The following is a 20,824-nucleotide window of genomic DNA, read 5'->3' on the forward strand; positions in this document are numbered from 1 at the left end:
ACGTCAAATGTAATTGGATAACGACGTTCCAATTTTATTATTTTATTATTATTAATGTCTAATACATTGAATCTACATTGTTTTGGCTTTGCTCTTCATTTGATGATGAACACGTGGTACATCTAAATTCGGCTTCAACTAAATGATGTCATATCCGTTTGGGAGTCACGAGCTCGATGTCAACTCCACTCCTTAAATCCACGCAAGTTGTATTTACATTTTAATTTAATTTAGCGGTAGCCGGATTAAAATTAACTTCCTTAACAGTGGGATTTGTTGTTGCACTATATGTGGCGATTTTATGAATGAATAGAAACACGTCCGTATGATGGGAGTTAGCTGTCGGTTGCAGATAGACTCCCGACAAGAAGCTTGAAAACAGTCTACTTTTAAGCAAAGAATCGAAGATACTAGATGTATTTCCTTGTAACGAAACATCGGAGTGTTCAGGCAATGTCATGTTTCTTATTCCATCATCGTTTAGTAAGAATGTAGTGTACATAAATAATATCGAAGAGGAATATTTTTAAAATATGTTCAGTCTTTCAGTTTTAAATAGCGGCATACTGTGACAAAGCATAACATTGGTAATCTGCGATGTTGAAACCATAAAGCTCACAGGTTTGGTAGATTTTTTTCTCCAAAAGTTTTAACATTACCGAGTTGCCTGGATGTCTCATTTTACAAATTATGACCGATTTCGGCATAGATCGTTGTTATGCAAGAACGGCGTTAACTTAAGATGAACAGTCGTTTCAAATTAAATGTTACATAGCAAAACCACATTTGACAGCTAGCTTCAATATCGGTTAAAGTCATTTTAAATGTCCGGTTTCCAGAACTGTTTCCTTCATTCGAAGAAATTGGCATGGTAATATGCAGTTGGCTCGTATTTGGTACTTTGGTAGCTACTTTATTTCAAACTGTTTATTACAATGATTGTGATTCGTCACCTCTGTGCTAGTTAATGGTGATAAACTATGTAAAGGAATCTGTTTTTAAATGATCTTCATTAACTAGGTTAGTTAAGTTGCAGTTGAGTTTTAATGTTTCCCCATGCACTCCCAGAACTGCTGCATTCTGCCAAATATTTTTTCCCCCGTAGTTGCCCTATTTTGTAACATGACTCGCTCGTGTGCATATTAATTGTGTTTTTAAAGGTGTAATATTGAAAAGATCAGCTTGATGGAAAAAAAGCTTACCTGTAAAATACTTATAACAAACTTTTACATAATTTGAGGCATAGGGGATAACAAACGATAGTCCTACTGGAGAGAATCTGAAATCTGTAGGCAAGGACGGAGACAAAGGCTCATGGATCAACCCAGAGTTATAGACCGGATCCTGGAGAATATTTCCTTGTCCGTGAAGAAGGTAGGTGACAAATATTCGGGATAATCTGGACAGACACTGTTAAACTGGCATGTGTAGGTTTATGCTGAGGCTTATGCGATAATATAGTATTGGAAAATTGGCAGAAATGACTCCATATTGGTGTATTAACGGTGGTAATGTTAGTCAGGAATATTAAGGTCATCATAAAGGCTTTAGTATTACATTTCCCCACGTGCTTATGTTACATTCTGCGTGACTAAGGATAATTGCTGGATATTGGATAACTGAGTATTGTGCGCTGATTTTCATGCAATTAACGTCTACAACATTCCTTTCGCCCCACGTTTTAACAGCTTTTGATAATCTCTTCTTGCATGCTCTTGAGCAGGTGTTATAGCACGGTCTTGTTTCGTTATAAAATAGTTTCTGTAGTTTTTTTCTTTTTTATTTATTTTGCTTAACGATTTTCTCGTTGATCTTGTGATAGTCACCTGTCTGTCATTTGTCAGTCTTTCCCCTTGTTTCTAGTTGCATTTTTTTTTTCATTTTTCCAGTAGAGGGCCATCAGGTCACATGATAATCAGCTGCTTGAAATTTGGATTAGGTCACCCATTCAGACTCTAGCTGGTGATCCTTGTTTAATTCCAGCTTTATGTACTTCTCTGTGAAGGAGTGTGCTGTCTTATATTGACATAATTAACCATATATGTGACTGCACTGTTCTGTTGTATCGCTGTGACATTATAATATTGGTTATATTCAAAATAATTTCACAATTACGATAAAATTGGTCACCAAAGAATTATAATTTTATAGTAGTCCAGCATGCCTATTTAGAATTTTTAAAGAACATCAATTGTGTACAGAAATACATTGCTTTAAGGCACATGTGTGGGGAATGTGGTTTAGTAATGTGGATGCTAACGCTTAACTAGGAAATTTTCCATCCGTAGCTGCAGAGTTACTTTGCTGCCTGTGAGGACGAGACACCAGCCATCCGGAATCATGACCGTGTCCTACAGCGTCTGTGTGAGCATCTGGACCATGCTCTGCTCTATGGGTATGTCAGCAAAGAGGGTTTGGTTTGCATGTGTAGTTATATGTGCCCATGTACCCAGTTTATTGTAGTTGGGGTATTAAGCAGGCGTAGAGTTCCTGTGAAGGTCTTGTTTGGATTCAGCACCTCCCCCTTTCTCGAATCTCTTCTAGGCTTCAAGACATCTCCTTGGGCTATTGGGTTCTAGTTGTTCATTTCACTCGTCGGGAAGCCGTTCACCAGATTGAGGAGCTGCAGCACATCGCCACCAACCTCGGCCGCAGTGAGTAGAACTTCTGTTAAACGGCCAGGTGGTTACAAGGTCAGGCTTTATTACTCTATTCAGGACATTGTTAATTCAAGTCCTAATAGGCCACTGTTCATGTACCCTGAGTAATCAGAGTGCATTATTTACATTTATTTCACCCAACCAGTTCGGTACTCTCTGACCATCACTCTGTATACTGAACTGGTTGGTTGAAACAAAATCTTGGTCTAGATTTTTACATTTTTGACCTGAACTATCAATTTCTGTCAATAATTACATGTTTTTGCATGCACACAACCGGCCACTATCAGCAACTCATTAGTAAGACAGCAACTGCATGTATTAGCACAGCTTGTGCTGACAGACACTGTAAAAACGGACCATAGAAAATGTATTCCTTTCACTTAAATAGTCTTCTTTTACTCTCCCGCATGATATCCATCGGAGCCTAACAAGGGCAGAAGGTTCATGAAGATTTAAATTTTTTAAAATAAAATTTGTGCCCATAGTATTAGGCCTCATCATGCTTCTTGAAAGTCGGTTTCCAGTGAGACAGCTTGAGTGTATGCCTTAGTAAGCAGTTCTGTCTGGTTTGTGTGCAGGCCGGGCTTGGCTGTACCTGGCACTGAGTGAGAGCTCACTGGAGAGTTACCTCCGTCTGTTCCAGGAGAACCAGGCACTGCTGCAGAAGTACTATTTCAAGTAAGGCAACTGCAAGTGCTTACAGAAGTGAGCAGGTGGTCAAAAGATGGCATGCTTGACATGGCAGTCATATTTCAAAATAATTTCAGTCATACCAATATATAAAACGGAGGGACCTGAGGTGAGCTTAGTATGTATGACGTTGTTTGCATGGGTTCCTTTGGAATAGCAGAAAGGAAAGTCTTAGTTTTAATTCAGCCAGTGAAAGAGAGAATCGGTTGTTTAGCTTAGCAAGGGAAGGCACACAGTAAATCACTGAGGTTGGAGAATTGCCATAGTTTGCCATATCTGCATATTCCAAATTGCTGCTGGGGCAGTTTTCTAATGACTGATGAGACAAAATGTTATGAGGAAACAAAACGCAGCATACCAGCAGCCTAAACCTCATTCCACACATGATGTACGGTGGAGGAAGGCCCAGTGTTTGGGGGGAGGGGGGTGCTTTACTTCTTCATGTCTAGCACGACATTGTACTCCATTTTGCATATGTGCAGATGTGTTTCTTAGGAACAATACTTTTGAAGACAATGTGTGTATATACCCCTGAATTCCTATGTAGTTTTCTAGACTTCTTGGAGTTTGCTACGGAATCTGCAGAGATGACAGTATACAGGAAGTGATATGCATGCTGCAAACTCAGCTGTGTTGCTTCACCCTTTCGTTACCAAATTGGCAGTGTAATTCCAGCCATAGCTTTCTCCACTGGTATAATGTTTAGAGCACATTTATTGTGATTATTTCTCTGTACAGTTGCCTGTGTACCTTTTCAGATTATCTCTTTATATATTCTGATAATCAGTTTATGTATTTTGTGCATGAAATGTGATCTGGTATTTCTATAAATGATGATTAGTGAATTAAACAAAACAAACAAACAAAAAAAACAACAACAAAGTAGGGGGGCCATGCATGGCTTCATAAGTCACAAGGTGGGGTTCACCCTGGATGGGACGTCGGTCCACTGTAGGACCCACAGTCCTTGTTCACTTCTAGAACAAGAATCACTTGTTTTATTCATGGTATAAGATGTCCTCAAATTTCGGAAAAAATTATGCAGAGGGTACTAGCATGTAATAATGGCTGAAAAGCATGTCAGAAGCTTGGGGAAACAGATGAGCACAAGGGCCTAATGTACTATGATTAAGGAGATGGCAAAGAAAGTTGGAGCAGCTGCTAAAGATCTCCAGCCATCTCCTGCACGTGCTAGGATTGATGATCATGAGTTATTAAAAATAAATACTGTGAAAGAGAGTGTCAATGGTAGGACACCACTAAGGAAATATAATCTGCATTATCCTGGAACAGTTTGTAGTACGATCACTCAAGTTAATTTTTATGTTCACCTACTGCATTCTACACATAAATGTATTATGTGTCATGCTAAGAAAATGTCCTGGCATCCTGTCAGAGTATTTCTCAGCCTCGGGCTCTTGGCTTCCCGGAATTGACCCCAAGTCTTTCTGCTCCCTGGTTCAAAGATGGATATAACTCAGTTTTATAAAAGTCTGTGACTGCAATCAAAAGAATGAAAAATGCCAAAAGTCTTGTACTTTGGTTTATTATGGTTGGGTATGGGGGTCATTGTTGTTGTTGGGATTAGGGTTTTGCCCATAGAAATGAATGGCTGGTTCCCAAAAAGATATGAATATTCATGTGTGTCTCTGTCTGTCTGTCTCTGTCTGTCTGTCTCTGTCTGTCTGTCTGTGTGTCTCTCTCTCTGTCTGTCTGTATTTCTTTCTTTCAGACATGCCTTGGTATGCAGTCATGACCACCTCGCCCTCTTCCTCACCCTAGTGTCGGGACTGGAGTTCATCCGCTTCGACTTGGAGCTGGTATGTTAATGCTTATGTTGCTATGATGCTAGATAATCTTAACATACCGTTCAGTGTTGTTTCATTAATGAATTGATTCATATTGTAAAATTGTAAGATGGTAATATTGGGTATTATCGTTTGAGAGTCACTTTGCCAATTTTAAAGTTAAAGAAAATAAGAGATTGCAGTGCCCCTCAACTTAAAATGGTTAAATGAAATAAGAAGCTATAATCTGGGATAATTTTTGCTGTAATTCTATTGTTGAGTGAAAACATAAATGATCATTTTGATTCTGGCAGCATCATGGGGTTGGCAAAGAGCTGGACTGTGCAGTGACTCTCCTTAAATTCCCTGCTACTCTTCCTTGAGCAGGATGTTCCATACCTGGATGTGGCCCCTTACATGCCAGAATACTACAAGCCACAGAACCTGCTGGACTTCGAAGAGAGGCTGCCCAGTTCAGATAGCCTGTCCCTGCACTCCTTCACATCTCTGACCTCTACCAACCTGGAGTGGGATGACAGCGCCATCGCGCCCTCCAGTGAGGGTATGCAATGCAGGGCATACCCTCTGTCGACTCAGATAGATGGCCAAGCAGTACTCGTTAAATTCGTATGCAAAAAAAATGTAGATGAAAATTTGATCACCAGTTAAGCAACACAGCCAATTGTTGAAGGAACCACCAGTGTTCTGTCACACACTGAGTACAGTACACTGTATTGTGAAGGTTCATGTTAATGAATATCCAGTTTAGGCTTTTGGACCTGCCGGATTTGTAGTAATGCAGATAGTTTTCAGATTTATGTGTAGTAAGCTTTCATGCCTATTTTGTTATACCAGTATTTTTCTTTCATCTTCTGTTTTTCCTCCTTTGTCACTCTGGTCATACATTTCCACCTAATGTCTCATCCCTCCTTTTTTAGATTATGATTTCGGTGACATCTTCCCTGTGTTGCAGTCAGTACCAAATGCAGAATGGGAAGGTGGGAAATGGTTACCCCCCCCCCCCAACCCAAATGCACTTTCTTGTTTATTTTCCCAGCTTCACCCAATTAACTGCTATGCACCTGTTCAAACCTCGCTGTATAAACCTGCATGTTCTAACATTTACACATTTTCGGTCATCCTTGCCAAGGCAGGCTGTGTGTAAGTTGTGTTTGCTCCAGGACTGGACATCTCTCTCATTTGGAAACATCGATGAAACAAAATTATTTTATGAATCTATCATAAATGAACCCTGTATTTTTACATTTACGTGTGCATCTTTCTATATTAAGCTTATGAACTGGTTGGAATATTTATTGTAAAAACAATATAACATCTTTACAATGTTACCAACTGGTAGGTTTTTCATTTTTGGAGCCATTGTGCTAATTAAAATACTAGTCATGACTGATGCTCCTAGATTTTCTAATTGCTTATCCAGTACAGGGTAACAGAGAGTCCATCTCGGGAATCGCAGGGCAGGGAAACACCCTGAACTGGATTTCAGTTTATTATAGTGTGCATACATGCATGCCATGTAGAGAGGTCATTCCGGCTCCCTGTGTGCTTTTGAACAGTGCAAACCTGAATGCCACACGGATAACATGCAAACTGCATGCACTCAGAGCAGTGGTAGGATTTGTACCGCCACCAATCCTGGAGGTCCAAGGCAACTATACTGTCCACTGGCCAACTCTGGTGTCATTTCTGAATTATTTTTTTATATATACATATTTTATTTTATTTATTGGTGTGGGGTGTGTTTACCAGGTACTTTCTGGGGGAGGTGTCATCCGTGTATCTTACCGCAGATTCCTCCGGTCATACAGCATCACTAACTTTCTGTAATAACAGCGGCTGGCTTCACAAACAGGACAGGAGGACACTGGGATTTTCTAGTTGCCCACAATTCTTTAATGAAGATGCTGTTTTCTGCATGCCTAACTAAGGCTGGGCGATATGGCAAAATATTGTATCACAATGATTATTTTTGATCAAATGATTTCAGTAATTATCCCAATTTATAATTCAAGTCATGATTTCTTTACTTCAGTGGTCCATGCTCCATTTTTTTGCTTAACCGGAATCTAATTTTAATAAAAAAATCAAATGGAATTTTCCTGATTATGATGCTTTCACTAATGGTTATGGAGCCCGTGACAGGTTTAATGGTAAATTATGCCAACAACAGACTCATACCTTAATGGAATTTGTGTAAAAATAGTACTTTACAACTGTCAATTATTCAATAAAAATTAGTGTAGGCTATATCACAATACTCGCGTTATTCAAACTGCAGATGGTATGAATGTTCATAATCGCGATACAATTTTTTACCGCTATATCGCCCAGCCTTATGCCTGACAGTCTGAGTCTCTGTAGCTGATTAGTAGGTACAGGCTTTCTTGGTGAGTAGGTGTATGTTGCTGTGCTTTCTGTTACGTCTCCTTTTGTTTCTCACTGTTACTGTCTGTGAACACTAGTGTGGTCTTTGCTTCCTTGTCATTCACTATAGTTGGCATTTCCCTCCTTTCTTGCAGAAGGAGACCTGACAGATCCGGCCAGCTGCCCTCGCTCCGGTGCATCAGATCCCCAAACATTCATCACTACTCCGCTGTGCACAGGGACTGGATCAGGGGAAGTAATCCCACGCAGCCCCACATTTCGCTACAACCCATTCAACGAGGAGGCCAGCACTAAGCCCTCACTCGTTACTGTCATTCCTGTGCAAGTATCCTGTCCGGAGGACACCACAACTAAAGGGGACACGGAGGGCGTAGGCACAGACTTAGAGGTCATCAGGTCAGTTGCATCCTCGTCGTTGATTTACATGTTACCACTGCTGCATACTGGTGCATGGCAGGGGTGCCGTTAACGTTGTGTGATTCATCAGAGTGGGCCGTCGCAAAAAGCCGGGAAAGAAGCGCCGCGCAAAGGGAGCCTCGGAAACTGTGACCACCCACAACAACATTCCATCGAAGAACGACATTAACCGAGGCATACAGGAGGGGAATGAGGAGATGAGACCCAGTCGTCAGGGTTCTGAGGAGGAGGATGATGCCGAAAGCCGACTTCGTCTTCCAGAAATGTCAGACACCTCCATGGACAGTATGGGACAGCCGCTAGAAGCAGTGGTGGACCGGCTGAATGGACCTCTAGATGGCCAGGCTGGTGGGAAGGGCGACAAGGCAGGCAGAGTCACCAACGGGCAGTGGCTATCTCAGCAGCAGTTGTGTCCAGGGGTCTCGGAGGTCGACACCCCTGATAGATCCCAGGTCCCCAATGCTGGCTTCCTGCATGTGCTCCCAGCCCCTGCAGATTTCTACCGCTTCGCCCCCCACAGTCCAGACCCTGCTAGCCCAGGCGGTAGCTTATATGACTCTGCAGAGAATGGCCAGCAAGAAGCTGCTCATGGCGACCATGAGGATGAGCAAGAGGATGAAGGAGCAGAACCGAAAGCTAATGATGTTACTTCAGCTGCATTATCAAAGGTGGACCAGGAGCAAACATGTCCACTGGCTGCGGAGGCAGGTTCTGCTGTCTGTAAGGAAGAGGAAGATGAGGAGGTGCATAGGTCCAGCCCACTGGACTGTAGTCATCCTGCAGAGTTCAGGTTGGACTTTACTTATACAGCATTACACAGCGACTGATGTGGAGCCTCCATGTGCAGCTTAGTAGCTCCAGGTTACAAATGAGATCTGTTCCACAATTCTATCTTTGAGTTGAATTTGTAGGGACATCAGAAAAAAGCATGATAAAGTACATAATATTAATGATAATAATAATACACAGTAACAAAAGTAACTACATACGTTATTGCATGACGAACCACTGAAGCCATGAAAGCTCTACATGAGCGTCACAATGCATGCGTGGGTTTTAAAAGCATACAAGCAGCTACAACTGGAGCTGACCACAGTGACTGTCTTCTAGGGTAGATAACAATCACCTGTTGCTGCTGATGATTCACGTCTTCAGGGAGAACGAAGAACAGCTGTTCAAGGTGAGCTGCATTTCCCTGTACAATCTCAAATTTCAGTGATGCCTGTTTTCCTCATTGATTGGATGTGACAGGAATGATGTACTCCTCTCTGGTTCTCCTTCCAGATGGTGAAGATGAGTACAGGCCACATGGAGGGTGATTTGCAGCCTCTCTACCTGCTGCTGACTGACTGTTACATCTACCTGCTCCGTAAAGGTGAGTGCAGCCCTCAAGCTAACTGAAGCATTTCAATTTAATTTCATTTGAATTCAGCAATCTGTTTCATCCCTGCATACAGTGTAGGTATGGTGGCTCCATCCATGTACCAAATGTACCATGATTTTTGTGAGCCAACAAAGCTGGCGAAGAGTTATGATGAAAAAGTAAATCTGCAGTTTTTAGCTGAGAAATCTGTGTGTGGTTTTACTATGGTGGATAGTGGTGCTGGGAAATCAGGCATTTGATTTCTGAGGTCTAGTTCTGTTCATGGAACATGGGGTTTATGGTTGTGCGGACATCTTGAAAGGGCAAAGGCAATTATGTTAGCCATCCTAAGGTGAGTCTAAAGGAGAGACAGCAATTTTGCAGCCTTATGCAGGCAAGGTAGCCTGAGTTCATCTCATGTTTCACTGCAGACAGGTGTGTTTTTTTATTAAAATACACTTATTTTCCTCAAATAAACTTGAAATGTTTCCAGCTCAGCACAGCACAATAAAAACATGATGCTATAATACCATCTTGTCACTTTGAGAATGATTGGCCAGCTCTGGGTGGAGTGATTTCCAACATTGCAGAAGATTGGGTCACATTTGTAGCAGGCGTGTCTGGGGTTTGGCATGTACACACATGCTTGGATGTCATTCTTATGCGTGTTTGGACTTTGGCATTTTAGTGGACTCCCTTTGAAAGGTGCCTCTGATTTCCTCAGCAAACTCTGGTGTTGTATACACCACCATTCAAAAGTTTGGAATTGCTCAGAAAATTTCGCATTTCCCATGAGAACTCATATTTTTATTAATCAAATAAGTTACAAAATTAATAGAAAATATAAGCAAGACATCGACAAGGTTAGGAATAATGATTTTGTGCTTCAGACTTTGCTTTCATCAAAGAATTATTCATCTGCAGTAATCGCATCCTTGCAGAGATTTGGCATTCTAGCTGTCAGTTTCTTGAGGTAATATGCAGAAATTTCACCTTCCTGAAGCACCTCCCTCAAGTTAGACTGGCTTGATGGGCACTTCTTTTGTACCCTTGGTCAAGCTGCTCCCACTACAGTTGAACAGGGTTGAAATTCAGTAACTGCTTTTCAAATCATCCTACATCCAGTTTCTGTGTGTTTTTGCCCATTTTAATCTTCTCCTTTCATTGGTCAGTCTTAGATATGGCCTTTTCTTTGAAATTCTGCCTAAACATTCATCATCCCAGAGTTACTTCTTCAGATGTGACTGGTGTTTTATTATTATTTATTTATCTATTATTTAATACAATCTTCCAGCTTATCTGTGAGGCGTCTGCTTCTCAAAATAGAGACTCATGATTTTATCCGTTTGCAATTATGCACCGGGGCCTACCAATTCTCTTTCTGTCCTCGTTAGAACCAGTTTGCACTGCTTGTGAAGGGAGGAGTACATACTTTTGTATGATTTCTTCGGTTTCTTAGCAATTTCTTACATTTTTCAAAACGAAAATAGATTCAGGAATTTTTGAAGAAAGCTCTTTGGCCATGTTAAGCATAAATGAACCCAGTTAGCCCGAAGAAGGCCAGTTATATTGTTTCTTTAAACAGTGATAACATAATTGCACAATAATTGTAGAACATTAGGAAGAGACCACTTTTCCAAGTTACACACATGTAGAAATTCCCTTTGAATATGAGGTCAACTGTGTTTTTTAACTAAAGGCTGATTGTTATCACCACTTAAGATTTCCGGTTGGTGGTGAGTGATGCTGAATATTTCTCGCTCTTACAGCTTTAGGGAAGTTGCCTCTGAAACAGTCGCTGCTAAATGTGAACGTGATGCCTGTGCTCCGTCTCAGGTGCTGCCGAGAAACCTTATACGGTGGAGGAGGCAGTGTCTTACAATGAGCTGGATTATATCTCTGTGAGTGCACCTTCTCTGTGTTGCCTGCATCTGACACCAAATAAGTGCAAAACAATACTTTTTTTAATAGGCATTGAAGTGACATGTTTTCTTGCCACATAAATTTCATATTTCCATTCGTGCCCAAGTTAAGAGTGCTGTCATGTGTCAGGTGGGGCTCGATCAGCAGACCTTCACGCTCGTCTGTACCAATCGAAGACGGCAGTTCCTGCTGGACACTGCCGATGCATCACTTACTGTGTGAGTTGGACATTGGACACTTGAATCTGTTTTGCTACACATTTTAATTTTCTCATGCCAGCCATCCTGAACACTGTCTTGTAGCTGGTTTCTGGGTGTGCTGAGGTCTGCCATGATAAAAGGTTGCCGGGAACCGCCGTATCCCGCCGTCCTGACGGATGCCACCATGGAGAAGCTGGCCCTTACTAAATTTGTATCCCAGGAGTCACAGTGTGAGGTGGGTTGTCTTTCTTTATTCATAATTTTCTCATGATCTATAGTAAGCGCATGTTAATTTCCAGAGTTGTCTGTGACACTGGTAAAATCTGTCGCATGTCCTAAATAACCAAATCTGGCAGAAAAGGATTAAACTTCACTTATCGCTTTATAAAGGTGCTTTCATAAATGTAGATTGATTTGGCAGTATAAAGTAGAATGTACTGAGAAATATGTTTCTGTCTAAACTGGAATTGTAATGATGCACGTTAACGTCGTAGATGACTTCTGGAAATACCAAAATGTTAATTTTAGTTTGGGGAAGGGTAGGTAGTTGGGCTGGACAAGATCTAAAAAGTAATGTGCCGTCGGCTCATTGGCCAGAAGGCTGATGCGAAAGCCGTATCATAAATTTCTGTTGCTCTGCTTTGTTGTAGCCTAAGCCTACTTCCCTGACTAATGCGATAATCACTAGTTAGTCACGGTCAGATATTGACACTGGGATTCTTTTCTGATGTAGTTGATTACTGATAATATCATCATATTTCCCAGTCTAGTAAGTGGTAAATGGTTGTACCCACAGCATAAGCTGATTTAGATGACGGGTAAGACAACGTCATATGAAGTTTTTATGCAATACAAATGTACGTTTTTTTTTTTAATTTTTTTATTTTTTCTTCTCTCAATTCAACGTAATAAATGTGAAGTAAGGAACATCCATCCATTGTCCAAACCGCTTATGCTATTCAGGTCACGGGGTGTCCGAAGCTTGTGGGTGCAAGGCAGGGAACAACTCAGGGTGGGGCGCCAACCCATCACAGGGCACACTCACCCACCATTCACACATACTTATGGGCAATCTGGTAACTCCAATCAGCCTCAGGATGTTTTTGGACTGTGGGGGGAAACTGGAGAACCCGGAGGAAACCCCACGGTGGGCCGGGGAGAACATGCACACTCCACACCCTGGCAGAGACTTAAACCCAGGTCCCAGAGGTGTGAGGTGACAGTGCTAAGCACTGCACCACTGTGCCGCCCAGTAAGAAACATAAAAACTAAAATATACTGTATCAGAAGTTAGTGAATAATTTTTAGGTAGCTAGTATAAGATCATATGATTTAAGGTTTGTAAATCTGAAAATAGTTGTCATTTACAGTAAACTAAATTTAGATATTATATTTAAATATAGATATTCATCTAAATAAATTATAGAATGGATATATCAGTATTTAGTGCATTTCTTTAAATGAAATTTAAATTTATAGCTTCGTATTAGATAAATTATGATGCAAAGGTATTGTGTACACTTGGCCAAAAATCTAACATTGCCTCACTTGCACATGCTTTGAATGAAAGTGACTAATGAAAGGAAATTCAAGCAATTGCAGCTATAGATGTTAATCTTAACGTTTTCCAGGAGAAATTAAATTCCAAGGTTTCTTTTTTTTTTACAAAGCCAAACAAGAGTATGTCGCAAATATAAAAATAGTTTTTGCCGTTCCTTTTCCAAGACTCTGTTCCTTTTCCTGTACTCATGAATTACTTACATGTTGCTTTTCTCCAGATTTGTGCTGCTATGCTTGCACTCTAAGGTCCATCATCTCCCATTAGACGCTTTTTGCATATTCTCCTGTCGGCAGTACGGTGACGCCCACAGTGCGTAACCCAAAGAAGGTGTGGTCGTGCTACAGCACTTATTCATTACATAAGGAGAGGGTTACACCCTTAGTGTAAAATGGAACACTGTCTTATTTATTTACTGTGTGACTCAAATTAAAATACACAGAAATCCTACGGTCATGTTATGTTTATTAGTGAATCCATATGCTTTTTAGTCTTATGCTTTTAAACCACAACATTTACACCACAAATATTGGTTACGCATATTTGGTCTTTTACAGAATTGTTTTGAACAGAGTGTCTCCACTCTGATATTAGTAGCTTGGACTGAAAGTTTAGAATGAATTGCTGATAAAATATTAATGCAGTCAACTGCCATGGTCCAAACAAGCTTATAAGCTACAGCGTAGACTGCGATGTATTATTCCAAACCAATTGCTAGTCACTGCCATTACAAACCCACACGTAGAATGGTTACCACACATAGACCCAGCATAGAATGGTTATCAGTTATGCAGGTATTATGGTCAGGTAGTTCTGCCAGTCTGCCAGGCTGAGTTTGAATATTTGGCTCAGACACTCAGGATTAGTCTGTCTGAGTCACACCCGCCTGGCACATTAATGCTTTGTTGCCGTTTCCTGTTTCTGTACACCTGTTCATTTTCAGCCGGTGTCTATGGCGACATGTGTTAAGTCTACGGCCTGGAGGGCATTTATGGAAATAGCCACCCAATAAAAAGTTCCCTTTATTCTCCTCATGCGCTCTTATATGTCACTACACACATGTGTGGGGCAGCATTGCCTTGACACAGAAGACTAGGAAATGTGCACTACATCACAAACCACCCTCTGGAAAGATCTGGTTGCACGGACAAGCACGGACAAAGTGCTTGTCACTATCATGAGGACCTGCAAGAAATCTGAGTGGCTGTTGCAGCGGGACAGTTGTTCAGCCAGGAGACGGCACCGAAAGATTAGCGTTTCACGGTCCTCCACAAAATGTATTCAGTATCTATCAACTGATGCAGAGTATTCTTGGTTGTCTGTCTTCTCTTTCACTGTCTCTGCACCCGTCTCCGTCTGTCCCACTCTTGTGGGAGCGCAAGTACATGCACTGTGGCTTAGGACTGCAAAGACACACTACTCTCTTTGAACCTATTTATAATCATCCTAATTGAAACAATATTTTTTTTTTAGTCAATCAGACATTTAGTCTATTTGATTCGCCTGCTGGGCATGATGACAAGACAGATGTCACTTGAATACTGCCTAATGGTGATATATTTCTGTATGTACTAATATATACCAAGGCCTGTAATCCCCAGCTCCAGGAGTGCTGCACACTGGCTGACCCCAAGCTTGCTCTCACCTGTACATGTGTCTGTCTCTCATGGAGAGCAAGATGGGGAAGGCAAAGACAAGCATTCCAATGTATCTGTACTCATACGTGTGCAAATGGCAAATGCATCTTTTCATCTTTATAATTTTTTATCTTTCCATATACTGTTGGGTTACATAAATCATTGGATGATGCGTGTTGGATTGTAACATTTATTTCTAGATAAAAGTAACATTACATTAGGCTTTCTAGATTGTCCGTCCGTCTGTCCATCCATCCAACCACCTATTTTCTGCCACTTATCTGGGGTTGGGCTCCACTGGGTGGAATGCCAAGGCATTCCCAGGCCAGCCAACAGATATAATCTCTCCAGTGTGTCCTGGGTCTGCCCTGGGGCCTCCTCCCCAGTTGGGGAGACCCAAAGCACCTCCCCAGGGACCTGTGCAGTGCAATATTTCATTTGACAATATATAGGTACTTGACCTAATACAGCCCAGTGGAGCACATAGCCTAGTTGGAAAAGCAGATAAAAGCGCTTAAGTCAATGGTAGAATACAGCCCTAAATTATTTGTCAAGGAATTGTAGCATGTTTGCTCTTTTTGCTATGAATTGCTATAATTCTATGATGTTATCGTCTGTTAATTGTCTGTGTTATGTAAAAAATGGGATAATTAACAACTTGATTGTTTTCTAATAAAAGTCACAGTTATTATAAGTAGGCTTGATTGTTAAAGGGACGCTATGAAACCGCAAAATCCTAATGACATTTCCCTTGTGTTGATTCTCTGAATTCCAGACAGTACCATGTGCCATTTGGTCTCTCAGGTGTTCAGCTTCATTATTGCATAATTTGTCATTTAATACTTGGATTACCATATAGTCTGCTATTAAATTGGCACTCTTGATAAAGACAAGCAAAATAATGCACAGACCAATACATTTTGCTCAAACGTACTGAAAATTATTTCCAAGTAGTAGTTCTTCACACCCCCAAATTAGTTTTTGATTAGTTTACATTTTCATTTCAGCCACCACATACAGCCATTTGGTGTATGAAAAGAAGTTAGCGTGTACATATGTAATCTAATCAGCACAAGGTGGGGCTAAACTCACTAACAAACAAATGGTTGTTAATCATAAATGAAATTGCTGAAGCAAAGTTTAGCAATTGCCAATATTGAAAGTGATAATGTTTAAACAGATATGGTGTTGGGCAAATCATGGGAAGGTATATAGTTCATTAAAGAATGAAAAATCCAGTTGTAGCATCACTGAGCTGAATTGCTTCTTCAGGTCTGGGAGTCCTTATATCTTCGATTACACACGAGCTACAGGCTCTGGGGTTATTTGGGAGCATTAATAAGAATTCTGCTTTTGTTGTGCCTTGATTATTTTGTTTGGTTTACTGATTCAGCCTCTGGTTGTGCTGTACAGGTCTCTGCAGTCTCTATCCAGTTGTATGCCTTGGTGCACTGGGAGGACCCAATGGATATGACTGTGTCCAGCCGGGCAGATTCCTGCGACCACTCTGACTCCAAGGAAGGACCCCTGCTATATCTTGCAGGAACCACATACCTTGGCAAGGAGCATTGGAAGAGCTGTTACATGGTGCTCAGGCAGGTTTCTCCTCTCGATTCATCCATATGGTCCCGCATATTTCAGTAGCTTGTTCTCCATATATTTCAGTAGCTTGTTGTTTAGCGTACGAGTCTCTCATTTGGTTTTAGTAATATATATTCAGTATGGCAGAAATCATCACCACGATCATTTTGGTCAATATTGAGATCAAATTTTTTAACACTGGATTTCCGCGAACCCTAAATCTACTTCGAGTAAACAAATAAAAAAGAGCTGGGAAGGGGTGCACTGGATTTATAACGAGACAAAACGGGAACATCACTCCGAAATGAGATACGACACAATAATTGTTTCATCTTGGTTATTTTGTTTTAATATTCGTTGGCACAGTCAAAATCGTAATTGAAAGTACAATTTGATGAATTGCCCTGCCCTATTCTTTATCATAAGCTTACTTGAATGTTTGCAGGAGTATTGATGTTTTTTCGTAATGTTTTTTTTTAAGCCTACAAATTCTCAAGTCAGCCTATGTCAAGGGACTGATTACCAGCTTCTGCACGTGTCCCTAAAATTGTATTATTTTTTATCTCATTATTTATATATTTGTTGTAATGGTTTCTTCTGACTTCAGTAGCTATAGGCCACACTGCTTGTAAAGACCTGCAGGATGCAATATCGTTGTACCTCTGCTTTGCTGCCATTGCTGAAACTTAATCAGCAGTTGCTGACTGTCAATATTCATACTGATTCTTCTGCTTGGACAGCAATGGGACTTTGTACCAGTATGCAGAGAAAACAGATGTAACGCCACTTCTGTCAATCACCATGGGGTAAATACATTATGGCCCCTGTCCTTTGCTCCCCACCACGCTGTGCAGATGTATGTATGGATGGATAGAAGGTTGGATGTATGACTGTGCCTGTTTCCTCTGTAACTTCATTGCTTACCTCCCTATGCTTTTTTTCCCCTTCCATCTGCTTCCATCATTTCTTTATTGCTTTTGTATTTATTACCTGGCATTCTGAAATTTTCTGGATAGAGAAAAGGTCAGAAGTAAAGCCTTCTCCTGTTCTTCCCTCGGTCTTCCTGTAGGGGGGAACACTGTGGAGGTTGCAGGCGCTCCCACTCTACTGAGCGTCCACATGCTTTCCAGATTATCCTGACAGAGCACCCCCCACTGCAGCTCAGTGCAGAAAATGAGCAGGACATGGCCATCTGGATGCAGTTGCTCTGTCAGTCTGTGTCCAAAGGGGTAAGGCCACAATAAACTAAACCAATAGGAGACCTTATGAAGAAAAACTCTTACGGTTTTAGGATCAGTCCTCTGTAGATGCTTATCTTATTAGTGCTATAACTCAAAACGAATATTTCAAACTTTGCAGACACATTGCATGAGTGAAGATAAAAATGTGAGACAAATTGCACCAAAACTGAAGCAACACCGCAAGCTTAGTGGTAGCAAAGGGATGGGTGACTGCAGAAGACATTTGATCCTGTGAATGTAATAACTGAAAAGTATGGCATGGATCTTATTACCACTTCACAAGTACATATGGATGAAAATCTACCTCTGATTTCAAGACAAATCGCATCAAAATTGAAGTAGCACTCATCTTAATTTTTATTTACTAAAGGGAAAGTACCAGAAGTACCATACCACACATATGTGCCCTTAGATTTCTAGAATCTATTGATCCGTTATTTTCCACCCACTAATCCAGCACAGTAATGGCGGCATGCTTGCAAACACAGAGCACAACTTAAACCATGTCACAGGGGAAATGATCTGACAAAACCACACACTGTGGTGAAACAACTGGCAAAACAGCTCATCAGACTGCATGTAATGTGGGTGGACCAAGAGTGTCTGCACAAGAAGTATATGCAGACTCCACACCAAAATTACAGAGATGGGACAGAGAACCACAACCAGGGAGCTGCACTGCTAACCACTGCCGCCTCATTTCCCAAATTATTCAATCTAGTTATTTAGTCTAGGAAGTCAGCAGAACAAGGACGTAAAATCAACCACGATTTTTCTTCTTCTGGAATTTTCCTTCTTCTAGAATTCGTATTCTATCTGCTCCCAGGTGATTCCTCAGGGAGTAGCTCCCTCACCCTGTATCCCCTGCTGCCTGGTTCTGACGGACAGAAGGCTGCTGACCTGCCATCAGGACTGCCAGACAAACTTCTTTCGCTTGCTAGGAGGGGCTGAACTGCATGACATTACAGCCATTTGTCTGGAAATGGACAAAGAATATTGTGTCATTGTAAGACACCTTAATTTCTTCATAGTTATTGAAAATTGCTGGACTCACTTGTACATTGTAGGGGGTTAATATTTGCATTATGTTACTAGTCTAAAAAATGCAAAACACTGTAACTGTATATTTTATCAAACTTGAGTTATGACCAAAATCGGGTCTCTTTGGCGGAGGGCTAACAAAAAAACTGTACAAAATCCACGCTAAAACCGCAACAAAACACCCTTTTTCTTAGTAACTAAGCTGAGACTGAAACTGTGTTTTACTTTTGTAGGGCAGTATTAACACTTAACCCTCATTTTAAGTAGTCCACAGTGTCAGCATGTTGCTGGAGATGAGACCTCCTCTTTTCTGCAGGAGTTTGCAGTAGACAGAGCTCAGTTCCTGCCTCCATGGGTCCTTTATTTCAGCAGCTGTGAGGAAAGGGCTCGTCTGCTGGAGGCACTGGAGAACAGCTGGAAAAACATCTTTAAGGTATCACTGGCATTAAAAATAATATTTGAAGAATTATTTGGGTGTTTTCCACTGGATTTTTATAGCATCTACTCTCTATGTTAATCATGCACAGGTGTGCCTGCCCCGCAAGGCCATGTTGGATCCCCTTATGCGGGCGAGGAGTAGGGAGGCACTGGGGCTGATTCGAAGTGCTTGGCAGCGCAGTGACAGCCTGCAGCGTGGTCGAGCTCAAAGGGAACCTTGGTGCTAAAGGACAAAGGGCCTGTATCACTAACACCTGCTGATTGCATGGATAGCAGGACCTGGGAGGTGTTCACACAAAGCAGGATCTCTCCGTTTGTTAGGTTTACTCAAGCTAGAAGTCATGATTGTCCAATTAGAGTTTAGGTAAGGAGCATTCCTACTGGACAGTCATGACTTCTAGTAAAAGTAACCCTAGATAACTGAGAAATCCCCCCAGATCGGTACATAACTGAGATTATATTCAGCAGTAGAGTCGAGCCCCTAAAAACGATAAGCTGTCTCATTCAGTTATAATTGCATGGAGGTAGCTGCGGCACATTAAAGGTATTTTGGAGGTAGGACTTCTGCCTGGTGTTGAATAGAATCGTAATAGTTCTTCTAATCACGAAAGCTAATGTATAAAATAGCAGCTCAGTGTTTGTGTTCATCCCTGTGATCAATGGGGCACAAAACTCCTTTCACCAGGCACTAGTATGAACCAACCTCAGTAAAAGGTAGAGCACCACCAGTGTATGTGTGAGCTGCATGTCATAAGAACCTAGTAAAAACTGGTTCTATCATACCACAGTCTGTTGCTAAAACTGCTTCCCCAGAACATGTAGGTATGTTTTTATAATTGCTGGATTGGTGAACAACCGGAATTTTAATATTGACTTGCCTCCTAAGATATCCCAGGTCACTCTAGTGGACAATATCGCTGCTTTTCTTCAAGCATGTAGAATGTATATGATGCGGTACATGGCATGTTGGTGCCTGATACCAACACCAAAAAAATAAATATCAAATAGTGACAAGATAAAATGTCAGTAGTAAGCTGCCCTGGTTATTGTTTTACAGCTTGGCACACTAATGGGAATCGCCTGCAAAGAACAATTGTACAAAGTGTGGAATCCCTCATTGAATACGAGACAGCTGATGATTTCATTAGTGCTGTAATATAACTGTGCCATACAGAAGTGCTAATGTAGACTTTACTGCACATGATTGGGGGATTCATACTGCTTAACTTGTGTATGAATGAGAGAGCAGGAGAACGCAAACATTGGTTGCTTCTAAGACAACGGTCACTTTTTGTGTGTGCATATTGCTTGCATATTTATTACTTTTTAAACTATTAAGCCACTTGCATGTTTTGAGCTGCACTTCACAATTGCGTGACGACTAAGAAGGGAGTTAGACCTGCCATCATAAATATTTTAGGAATGAAGAGGAGTTGATCAGGGTACACATATCGTATTGTATGGACATTGCTGGACAATGATGAAGTAAATATTTTGACTGGTCAAGCTTCACCTTGAATGTAAAAATGGTTATTCAGCCATTCAAGTTTTTATTTTGTATGTGACCATTTGAAGTATACAAATACGGTAATGGGATTAAATAATTGTATCCTAATAAAAATATCCTCGTTGCATATTAAACCTTGCATGCTGTAATATTCCATCAATATGATGTATATATGTACAATGTTGTGTAAATATGCAAATAAAGACATCTAAATTGGTTTCCCAGAAAGTTCTCGGTGTCTTCATGCTCGAAAGCTCTGTATCATCCTGAAGTTGTTTGCACAGTCATGTGGTCCAACCCATCTGCCCAAAAAGTCCAGTTTCTGAGGAACAACCATAACTATGAATGCTCTATTTACTTTTAATGAGTGAT

The 20,824-nt window shown here is 41.0% G+C and overlaps 1 protein-coding gene across 3 annotated transcripts; it reads left to right on the forward strand.

Annotated features, from left to right (window-relative positions):
• Positions 1–151: 151 nt before the first annotated feature.
• Positions 152–20,671, forward strand: LOC125712826 (pleckstrin homology domain-containing family M member 2-like). Of its 3 annotated transcripts, none has more exons than XM_048983313.1 (20): positions 152–1,374; positions 2,289–2,395; positions 2,545–2,654; positions 3,242–3,341; positions 5,086–5,173; positions 5,528–5,702; positions 6,079–6,138; positions 7,681–7,942; positions 8,034–8,753; positions 9,074–9,143; positions 9,248–9,338; positions 11,163–11,227; positions 11,379–11,467; positions 11,552–11,684; positions 16,058–16,239; positions 16,966–17,031; positions 17,295–17,454; positions 18,269–18,472; positions 18,824–18,940; positions 19,035–20,671. In XM_048983313.1, exons 1-20 carry the CDS (start codon positions 1,315–1,317, stop codon positions 19,170–19,172), a joined length of 2,997 nt encoding a protein of 998 aa, XP_048839270.1. In that variant the 5' UTR covers positions 152–1,314; the 3' UTR covers positions 19,173–20,671. The 3 variants fall into 3 exon arrangements, with proteins under 3 accessions (XP_048839270.1, XP_048839271.1, XP_048839272.1); XM_048983314.1 differs by having other exon boundaries at positions 18,293–18,472; XM_048983315.1 differs by lacking the exon at positions 6,079–6,138.
• The last annotated feature ends 153 nt before the right edge of the window (positions 20,672–20,824 follow it).

This window comes from Brienomyrus brachyistius, chromosome 18 (genome assembly GCF_023856365.1).
Source record: "Brienomyrus brachyistius isolate T26 chromosome 18, BBRACH_0.4, whole genome shotgun sequence".
Classification (NCBI taxonomy): domain Eukaryota; kingdom Metazoa; phylum Chordata; class Actinopteri; order Osteoglossiformes; family Mormyridae; genus Brienomyrus; species Brienomyrus brachyistius.

Excerpts from the sequence above, each read along its gene's own strand:
- LOC125712826 (XM_048983313.1), top strand. The coding sequence starts at position 1,315 with ATGGATCAACCCAGAGTTATAGACCGGATCCTGGAGAATATTTCCTTG. Across the intron at positions 2,655-3,241 it reads CGCCACCAACCTCGGCCGCA|GCCGGGCTTGGCTGTACCTG; the intron begins GTGAGTAGAACT and ends GTTTGTGTGCAG. Across the intron at positions 16,240-16,965 it reads AGCTGTTACATGGTGCTCAG|CAATGGGACTTTGTACCAGT; the intron begins GCAGGTTTCTCC and ends CTGCTTGGACAG.